This window comes from Acinonyx jubatus, chromosome C1 (genome assembly GCF_027475565.1).
Source record: "Acinonyx jubatus isolate Ajub_Pintada_27869175 chromosome C1, VMU_Ajub_asm_v1.0, whole genome shotgun sequence".
Lineage (NCBI taxonomy): Eukaryota > Metazoa > Chordata > Mammalia > Carnivora > Felidae > Acinonyx > Acinonyx jubatus.
The window spans coordinates 5,300,904-5,311,590 of NC_069381.1; the positions used below are offsets into that span (position 1 = coordinate 5,300,904).

Here is a 10,687-nt window from a genome sequence, read left to right on the forward strand (position 1 = left end):
TCAGGGGGTCGTTGTCAAGTTCTGCGGGTTCCGGAATGTTCACACTTCGTGTTCTGTTGTATATACTTTAATGCGAGGGACAGTTCTCTAACGATGCCCGAAAGTATGTTGCTTGATTGAGAAGAGTGGACGGTGCTCTAGGTCAACAACGGCGCCATCACACTTTAGTTAAATCTGACACGAGGTGTAATTCCCAGGTGGCCTGATGCACTTGGTGAGGAGTAGGAAGTGAATGTGTGGGATGTGTCATCATGGCTGTAATTCAAATATCCGGAGTAATTTTGTCTTACTTGCCTCTTTTAGGAAATGGATATTTTTGGCACACAGTGGTGTGTGTTAAATTGCAGACAACATGCTCTGTGTCATTCTTATTGGGCCTCTCTGTCTTTTTTGTTTTGCAATCCAAATGAGATTTCTGGAAAATGGCAAGATCTCTCTTTTCCTAAATTCCCCACAAGCCCTTGCAGCTCTCAGAGCAACAGGTAACTAATCGGAAAGCCGCATCTGGCTGCCCTGTATATTTTTGACGTCCAGCATTGCAAGAATATATCTGCTGAAATCCACTGACTCATGAAACATTTCTCTGGCTGAGCGTTACCAAGTAGATGTAATGAAGCGGCTTTGCCTTATGCTTTACCCATGGAGCCATTGTTTGCTACAAGTTTCGGAAGCAGGCCGACCTCATTTATTCGTGAATTCTCATTGGACGTCTGATGGAAATAAACCCTGTGTGGGCTTCTGCTGGCTTTCAGTGCTGTTGCTTTCCTACATCACTTCAGTACATTAGAATGCAACATTCGTTTTTATGTTTCCTCGTTCCTTTTTTTCTTTCCTTCTTTCTTTCTTTCTTTCTTTTTTTTTTTTTTTTTTTTTTTTTTTGTTGTTGTTGTTGTCGTTGAGACCGCAGCAATACCCCAAAGTGGGGATTATCTCCAGCCTAGAACGCTTGGGCAAATCCCGGGGTTGTCTTCCATTTCCATAGCGGAATGGCTGCAGGGGAAAGTCGCGCTGCCCTGATTGCCTCCCCTCCCAGCCAGTCCCTGGAGGGCCCTTTCCCAAGGTACCGACTGGACTGACAGCGCGCGGCTCAGAAACGTGCTCCCGGCGGCTCTCCCTGCGGCCGCAATGGCCACGTAGCCACAGAAGCTGTGGTTTCTGCCCCGGGTCAATGGTCTTCAGAGCCCCAAGGAAGACTGCTTTGCCTGTCTTCTGTGCAGTGGAATTCAGAAGCAAGCATACACACTGTATACGGGGTTTGTTTTTAGGTGACCAGGACATCCTCAGGTTAGGCTGTTTCTTGGCCCTGAATGAATCCAGCAGGTGTAATCCCTTTAGAGAACCAAAGCCTCAGTAACCAGTAGCTGAGTTGGGACAGCACGTACAACGCAACGAGAGTTGATGGAACGCCTGTCTGTATTCTAAGTTCCGCAAATACCACCACTGGATTTTCCAACGTAATTCCAACTTCAAACAAACCTGGCCCACATTTACCAAGTTCGTGTGCCGAAAAAATAGGCTTAAAACACAGGTAATGCCAGTGGCACCAGTTCAAACAGTTGATGTTGGTTTTGGACTATAGAATCAGTTTCTTTCTTTCTCCACTGAATTTTTCACTTGGTTTTTTGTGTCATGCGAATACAATATTGCTAGCCATAACGGATGGTGGGATGTAGTCATAACGGATGGATAGGAAAACATAAACTTTTTTTTCAACCTGGAGAATGATGAGCAGAAATAATTATTATGAAAGAAGTACACTCCTTGTAGCACATTTTGGAAATACAAATAAGCAAGGAGAAAAACCCAGAGGTAATAACGACTAAACTTTCATTGTGACCCCTCTCGTGCTAGATGTGTGTTGACATGTGCCTGTTGGTGGCTGTTCATGTCCTAAGACAAGGCAACAACAAATTTCTGTAACTGTTGAAACTCTGATCTGAAACGTCTGGTTTTTTAGAATTGGCTAACAAAAATTAGTGTCAAATGCTCGAAAACTACTTTGGTGATACAGTGAATTGTTTTGCGTTTCTCTAGAGGCAGTATAACATTCAAACGTTACTTTTTGTCCAATTGATGTTTGACGTAAAACAAAAAGAAAATTAGGTACCCGTAGCCCATCCTAATAATCTGCCCTCAAGTGACTTAGAACTCGATTTACGGCTTCGGTAGGGCAGATTGTGAAAGTCTCTCAATTTCATCTCAACTTTGAGAGGTTGATTAACATCCACACATTCTGCCAGTTGGAAATTGGAGGAGGCTAAAAATCTTCCACTTCCTTGATTCTTATTCCCACTTCTTTCACTTCTCAGATCTATTTTATAAAGTTGGTAGGTACATTTTATATGGAGGAAATTTTGTTCTGCAGAACACTGTAATGAAAGCAACACAAGGTCTTATAAGGGACAGCGTCTCAGAGCTGAGGAAATACAGTTGTTAGAAATACAGTTGTTAATTGTTACCAGGTTTCAACAATACACTCGTCTCGCACCATGGAGACGTTTCCAGAGGCCTTTGGAGAAACCAATACAGTAATTGTTGGTTTTTTTTGTTGATTTATTTATTTTGAGAGAGAGCACCCGCAGGGGAGGAGGAGGAAAGAGAGAGAGAGAGAGAGAGAGAGAGAGAATCCCAAGCAGGCTCTACACTGTCAGCATGGAACCCGGCAAGAAGCTCGATCCCATGAACCGAACCTGGAGATCATGACCTGAGCCAAAACCGAGTCGGACGCTTAACCGACTGAGCCACCCAGGCGCCCCCAATAATTGTTTTTTTAATTGTTTTTTTAATTGTTCCGTTGTCCTGAGGTATATCGGAGGCAGCAGGGTGGAGAGGTGAAAGGCAGACAGGCCTGGGCCCAAATCCCCGCTTGTTACCTGTATTGTTTGGGGCAGGTCGCTTCATTTATGTAAATCTCAGGTTCTGCATTTACAAACTGGAGATGATGGTGAAGTGCCTGGGGGCCTAAACAAGGTAACAGATACTAAGTAGCCTGTACAGCTGTTGAAACAGAAGGCCTCTCTTCCTCTTTCCCTAAATCCTCCTTGAGCAACTTTCTGTAAAAAAAAAAAAAAAAAAAAAAAGCCTATGCCGTTGAAGCCATTCTGGTATCATTTATAATGCTAACGTTCTGTAAAACCTTCATCACGGAACTAAGAACTAAGCTCTCCACTGTAGCTCAGAAGCGATGCAAGCCTAGAAGACGTATCTTGAGATTGGGGCGTCTCATTTTTCCAGTACAGATGATCGTCGTCACCTCTGTGTGTATGGACGTGTACCTCTCCTTCACCCAGAGCCGCGCGAGGCTACCGCCACTTCATAGCAGAGCATTTACATGGTGACCTTAAAACCTTATGGGAATTTAGTAGACTCTTCCATTAATTTCAAGAGAAATTGCAAAAAAAAAAAAAAAAATCCTAGAAAAACAAGCGTGACCGTTATAATGAAAAGAAAAACGTTTAAGGTACAGGCCCCATGACCAGCTGATTACAGCTTCTTCGGTATGAGACTGTAGAAAACGTTTCTGGTTTATAGTTCACCCTCCTTTTTCTCTCAGTGATGAACGTGATATTTTTATAGCATTCCTCTTCACTCTAGAAGAACTGTGGATGGATATCTGTGTTTATGCTGTCAGAGTTTGAGTTCGGAATTCTTCAGATTCTAGAAAGCTCATCAGTGATGGAGTCACTGTTGCATATTTGTGAATGAGTTCTGTACTAGTGCAGAAACAAGATGTCGCATGTGAAGCAGCACGCACACTTTGCGGTGACTCAGCCACTAGGTCTGCACAAGTACAGACACTTTGCATGCCCAGAGCAAAGGGGGCATCAGTGCATGCCTGGCATTTTTCCAGCCAAAGGGCTGTTAGTATAGATACTGCATGTTTAAAAATTGAACACACGATACAGCATGTTTCAATTTTTAAAAAGCCATTTCTTTATCAAGTATGCATGTCCAAAATTAGGGACCTATGATGATGCACAATTCTGTACTGTGATATGATCCAAATTACCCTAAAATTTAATAATCCGTGGTATATTTAATTATAAAGTCGAAAACTGATACCGAGATCCGGTTAGGAACACAGCAATGCGTTCTAAACGTGCCTGTTAAGAAAGAAAGTTAACCGTTCTGAAGAGACCGTTTGATCAAGCTGGACCTGGCGTAGTTAGTAAATATATCAGACAAATCAGCAGGTTTCCGAACATGGTAATTCTTTTTAGTATTATGATGATGGTAATAAAGCTTTTTTTCTGAGAGAGAGCAACTTCTCTCTGAAGAGATTGCACCAACTTGGCAGAATATTCAGAAATGATTCTGCTTGGAGGGGGTAAATATCCTGTTTTCTTGAATTGCTGTAAGAGCGTGTGTGCAGGCCACTGAACCCTGGCCTGTGTGATACAGCAGTAACTCACTACTGGTTTTCAAAATGTTTTCTTCCCCCTGAGTGTTAACAAGAATCTATTTAGAAAGTAAAGTGGCATTCGTTTTAAAATAGACTATAAACACACTGGTATCACTTAATAGGAGACGCTTTATTCTTAGAGAATCAGAAAAGTGCGTTTGGGAATTCCCTCTGTAGATAGAGGCCCGTATGAGAAAAAGCCAATCAGACTTTTTCCTTGTCGTGCTGCTGAGACATAGGGCATACGCATCCTGAGCAACGGCCGCTTCTGTTCGGCTAAACCCCTTCTCCCGCCCCCATTTTTGGGAAACACAGGTCATGATGTGGTACGTAGAGCTGCAAACTGGGTGCCATATACAGCACATGCTGACTTTACTAGTAGACCCTGAAGTCACACTTGGCGTTGGATCTTTTTGCTCTTAAGGCAAGATCTGAATTCTTTTTCAATAAAACAAATAACCTTCCAACTTACAACCTGCTCCCCGGCACCCCATCCACATCGGGGGGTCGTATTCAAACCCCACGGCAAACAAATAATCCGATGCGGACTTTCCATGACTGTTGATAACCATTTCATTGAAATTTGTTGACTGCAACACGTTTGATAAATAGAACAGAGTACCTTACTGGTATGCATCTGGGAGCTGTTGCTGTCCATCTGGGAGCACTGGGGGAAGTGACCTGAGCATCTTTTAAAGTTACAGTGTGGAATGGGAGGAAGGTAAGGAATTAACGAAAATCAGAAAGACTCCACGATACGTGAGCGCAGTAGCCCAGCTGTGCAGGTGCAAGGTCGGCTTCAAGATACCCAACAATCTGGAGTCTGTGAGCAAAGCAGTTCAGTCCCTGGGTGTATCCGAAGCTAAGAAGAGGCGTGTGCAGTTTCCCTAACTTGCCTCATGTGGAATTAATTGCAGGGCGTCACTGATGGTCCCAACAGGCTTCGAAGAAAGCTATGTGAAGAGCCAACCCTTTCTAAGATTGAGCATGTTCTTGTCACACGGGACTGAATGCAGCCGACTTCGGTTTTGCTTTGTGTTGAGAGCACTTGATACTGAGCAGTTTCAGGAAGGGCCGTGTCTTCCTCCTTGAATATCTCCCCCAGCAGTTTAGCGGGAGTTTCTTTTGCCATCAGTCCTCCAAAGGGTTTTTGTCTTGGTTTTTTGTTGTTGTTGTTGTTGTTGTTGTTTTTTGTTTTGTTTTTTGGGGTTTTTTTTTTTGTTTGTTTTTTTGTTTTTTTGTTTTTGCTTCAGAGGGATCGGTAATGCCCTTCCCTCCGTTTGGCCACAGTTTCACTAAACAGCTATCACCTGGTGTTCTGTTCTGTTTCTCTTCCAGAGTGAAAGAGTTGAGAAAGGCCAAGGAACTTGAAGACATACAGCAGCATCCCTTAGCAATGTGACATTGCTTTTCAGACTGTTTTCATTTCTGTTTTTAGCAGAGACATGCAAAACTACAACACACACACGCACGCACACACGCACACACACGCACACAATCCCTCTGCAGTTTTGGGGAGATCAGCTGCAGGATTTTAACAGGAATGTGTTGGTCATTGCATTTGCACTTTCATGGACAACTTTTAATTTGATCAGCAAGACATCTTGGAACTCAATCTTCTGTTGGATCATGGGAAAAACAAGACACCACGAGGAATCGAAAGAGGCTTCCTTTCCTTAGGAAGCAGCCGGTTTCCTTCTCATATAGGGCTGTATTCAAACATCGTGTGGAACTGTACAAATATTTATACCAAAAATATAGATAAGCAAAGGTGGGGATGCGCTAGCAACAAAAGAGAATGCTGCTCCTGCACCTGTCAGTTACTTCCAAGAAGCTGAATCTTTGGGATTGACTCTCAGTGGAGGGCTTAGACCATACAAATCTTCATTGGGTCCGTGTGTTCGCATTTCCTTCACTGGTTTTATTTTCTTTGAATTCGTGTTTGTTTTAATCTCTACAGCACACTTAATGCAACTTTTAAAATCTGCAGGTTTTTAATGTCTTGTGGAAATTTGCAGAGGGGCGGGTGTGTGGTAAACGGGGAATGCATGGGAATTAATGAGAAACAGCTCACAGAGTTTAACTTTATTTTCTTGTCCCCACCACCTCCCAGGAACCTGCGAGTGTAGCGACCATCTCGTCCCTTTTGTCATGCTCAGCACTTTCATTTGTGGGCCTTACTTTCATGTGCAATGAGATTTACTTAGAGAATTGGTACAGCATGTAGCTTTTCTTAGTAACCTTGGAAACTGTAGTCATTCTAAGGAATCATAAACCTTGCCTGGACATTTGCCACCTAAAAGATCAGTGTGGTGCTGCGTTCTGGCCAGTAAATTCCATATTTTTGGCTATAATCTCATCCAAACTGAGCAGTTTCTGTGTATATATAGAAGGTAGAAACGGAAAGCGAGAAAATATTTGAAAGGGATTATATTAATTGCTAAATATTTTATTCACAAAGGTCGATAACATGGCGAGATAAAATTATTTGTATAGTTTTGTCTGAATGAGCGAGAAAAATGTGGATGTATTGTTTGTATATATTGTATATATTAAAACAAAGAGATATGTGCATGAAATCAAGAAAAAAGAAATGAACAAAAGCAAAGCATTAGTGGCTATGGTCTGTAAAATGAAACAAAAAAAAACTTTATTTCACTATAAGAGTACTTTATTTTAAATGTTCTTTAGAAGAACATTTTGCTAAAGCATGACTAAACTGGAAAAAAAAAAGAGCTACTGTATTTAGACTTAGGATAAAAGGCAGAGTAACATTACTTAAAAAAAAAAAAAAGGATATGTTTACATTTAATTTTGGCTACCAGGAGTTTATTTTATTTAATTTAAAATTTTTTTGCCAATGGTGCCAAGTAATGTGAATGCTAATATTGCTTAAGAAAATTAAGTTACTTTCGCTAAACAGATAATCATAAGATGAATCCGTATATAGCTTAACACCATCCACTCACTCCAACAAAGAACACTTAGAATGATCAAAACCTGACAAAAGAAATAGTACGAAAGGTTGAAAATGTCTCACGTTTTCATATCTCCTGCTGGAAATCAGAAAATGTAAAAAAAATTGCACAAAAAAATGACTAAAAATTTAAAAGAGGCAAACTGGTCTTGCAAGGTTGTCATGGTCTATTACTCTTTCTACATAATGAGGAGCCAAAGAAATCTGATGCTTTTAAAAATTAAACTACTAACGTTAAATCGAGAGAATAAAGTTCGCATTTGCTGATGCCAGTTTAAAACTCCCGGGTTAAGTTTCAGGATCAGTTGGTGTAAAGCTGAGATTAACTCGTTTTGGTTTTTTTCTTCTTCTTCTTGGTTCTGGCTGCCAACTGTACGTTAAAACTCAAGGCTTGTTGTGAAGCCTAAAAATATTCACAAATAAGCTTTTAAACTGGCGTCTCTAGAAGGAAGATAGATACAAACAGATTATGGTAAAAACTGGGGTCAGTGCTCTTGGTGCCTTTTCTATAATTGTACTTGTTTTTTAATTACTTCCTTTCACTGCCAACCTCGGATTACTGTAAAGTATATGTCTTACCGCTTGTGATCAGCTTTGACAACAGTTTCAGCCCCACAACTAGTAGCCACCTGTACATTTGTAAACTGACCTGGCTCCATTTTGTTTTTAAATGTGTGGGTTATGTTGCAGCTGTTGCACCCACGCCCCCCCCCAACCCCCAGATACCTATTATTTTACACGATTTGATCTACGGGAGGACACTGAGTAATTTACAAACACACAATTGTATTCATAAATGGGAACAGAAGGTGAAAGCCAGCTCTTTCAGAATATCGTATGTTAGTACTGAATTGAGATCGGTTTCTTCCATTTCTTATGGTACAAATAAGTGATCTTTTGACAAGAGTAATGACCTCAGTGGGTTTGCTCTAACCCTCACATTTATGTATCCATTTATTGTTTTTAATGTCTCCCATGCTACATTATTAGCTGAGTAAGTTAGAAACTTCTGGAAGATCAGGACTTACATAGACTGAGGAGGGTTCTTCTGGAGGGGATAGGAAGTAGGTTCAAAGCCTACCAGTGTAGCCTACCAGTACAACTGTGAATCCCGGGTGAGGTTCAAATGCACTTCCACTGAAACGAAGCATTTCTGACCGCTTTTCCTTGGTTGTGAATCTTAATTTTGACTATAAGATGATAGGTAAGCGCAGCTTTCTTGGATAATCTGAATTCCCAAGTGCCAGGAGTAGGATTTCATTATAAAATTAATAGCCAATCTTATTCTGTCTCCTGAAGATTTAATTGCTATTCTTGTTACCCATTTGAAATCAGCTGTACTGTGTGAACGAAATAAAGACAATAACTCGAACCCCTCTCTGGCTGCACGGGCCGCTTATGGCAGGTTCCACACAGTAGTTGGCGCCCAATGGGGGGTCCCTGAGACTTGCATGTAAAACTAGTCTAGATGTCTTCTTTTTTGTAAGTTTTATTTTTGTAATTGTGCATGTAAAGCATCATTGAATCAATGGATCTGTTGAAGAACTCAGCTGCTGGAAACCATGCAAAATGTTTTGAATTGCCCTCAAAATATGGAAAATGTTTTCTGAATGCTTTATATTCTTTCTGCTGTAAATTAAAAATGAAGAAAATTTCCCCATACTATGTGTGTGCTTTGCTTTAACTTTACCTGCTATTGAGATCCAGGGTGACCCAGGATGTTTCAAACCATACGTTTCACGTGTTTCCTTAGATCCAGAGACAGTGTTGTGGCATCGACTATTACATAGTTTGGGACATGTCCGTGAAAAAGAAAACAAAAATTAATATTTATTTATTTATCTATCTATCTATCTATTTATTTATTTATTTATTTAGAGAGGGAGAGCACGAGTGGGGTAAGGGCAGAGAGAGAGGGAGACAAAGAATCCCAAGCAGGCTCCACACTGTCAGCATAGAGCCCGATGTGGGGCTCGAACTCCCGAGCCATGAGATCCTGACCTGAGCTGAGACGTTTAACCGACTGAGCCACCCAGGTGTCCCTGGAAGAAAAATTTCACTGTAAGCCACCGTCCCTAGAACCCTTGCCTTCCAACTGTTTTCTCAGGTGCCGCTCAACTGGCATACCGGTTACCTGAAACATGAAGACACCGATTTAAATTCACCTCTGCAGCCAAAATCCTCTGCGGTTTTCAAAAGGCATTTTCCAACTGACTACTACTATCTGTCTTCTTTTCTGAGAATTCTGCCATCCTCTCCTTCCCTTTCACTGCAGAGTGTCACCTTGTCTCCCTGGTAGTCCCTCTCCCACGGAGTCCATTGCGGTGCTCCGCCAGACCACGTCTGCAGGGTTATCTCCCAGCTCCCCCAGGCCCCAGTGGTTTCTAGAGCCAACTGCATTTAAACATTTTCCTTTCTTGTTTATCCTCTTTTATTGTCTTATTTCACCTGTGACCCAACCTGCCCCTTCTGGTTGGTTGGTGCAAACCTGTGCAAACCATTTCCATTTCCACGTTGTCTTTGTTCATGTTTGTTCATCCCTTGCCTGGGAATTCTCTTCTTAGCTACTTACCCAACTCAAATCGCACCTCCTCTGGGACACTCTTCTTTATCCTAATACACACTAGCATTTCCCTTTTCAAATGATTACACTGACAGAAAAGACAGTTCAGTATTTCGGTGTTTTATTTTTCCTTTCTCATCTGATCTCCAGGCGACCTGGCAGTGTTTTTCAGACTTTTGTTTGTTTAAGGGAGGCGTCGTCTTCGTTGGTAGGAATATTTTCAATAACCGCTTTAAGTTCATTGCAGAGTAACTCTCCACCTGCAGCCTATCAAAAGCTGAGGACCTTCTCTGCCAGGGCCCGGGGAATACAGAAACGTAGACACTAAACAGTGCCTGATGCCCAGGCTCCCGTCATGGTCTGTGCGGTGACAAATATTTGAGTCACAAATGAACACGGAGAAAGGAGTCTAACCCAATCAACGCCCATGATAAATACCCCAAACGGACTCCCTGTCTCATGTTAACAAATCTTCGGGGGGAAGCGTGGTGTCTCCAGGACCACTGGGTTAACGTGAGACGTCACGCAGGACTGTCAAGGCCGAAGAATAACGTACCCGGGCCCAAAATAACGTACCACGCCAGGGCTCTTATTCACCTACACAGTCCCTTTCAGCGTCCTGCGGCGTCACAAGGTTGGCGGCGGGCAGAGAGCTTGCAGCGCGACAGAGCCCAGCGCATCACGCCGCGCGGTCACCGCGCGCCGGCCGCCCAGCCCTTTCGGGTGGCCCCGCCCCCGTGACGCC

General features: G+C 42.3%; 1 protein-coding gene and 1 long non-coding RNA gene across 22 annotated transcripts in view; one reads left to right on the forward strand and one right to left on the reverse strand.

Annotated features, from left to right (window-relative positions):
• The window catches only part of CAMTA1 (calmodulin binding transcription activator 1), an 853,369-nt gene extending 844,328 nt beyond the window's left edge, over positions 1-9,041 (forward strand). For 11 of the 20 annotated variants that reach the window (XM_053206405.1, XM_053206410.1, XM_053206414.1 and 8 more), the window contains 2 exons: positions 304-482; positions 5,741-9,041. In XM_053206405.1, coding sequence (XP_053062380.1) covers positions 304-482; positions 5,741-5,804 — 243 coding nt within the window. In that variant the 3' untranslated portion in view covers positions 5,805-9,041. Of the gene's footprint in view, positions 1-303; positions 483-5,740 lie in introns of those variants that run through there. The other 9 variants (XM_053206447.1, XM_053206444.1, XM_053206452.1 and 6 more) reach the window with 3 other exon arrangements.
• Positions 480-10,670, reverse strand: LOC113599561 (uncharacterized). Of its 2 annotated transcripts, none has more exons than XR_003420472.2 (4): positions 10,519-10,670; positions 9,070-9,158; positions 2,874-3,053; positions 480-1,714 (listed from the first exon to the last, which is right to left on the reverse strand). It is a non-coding gene; the product is annotated as an uncharacterized LOC113599561 (long non-coding RNA). The 2 variants fall into 2 exon arrangements; XR_003420473.2 differs by having other exon boundaries at positions 480-2,369.
• Between the last annotated feature and the right edge of the window lie 17 nt (positions 10,671-10,687).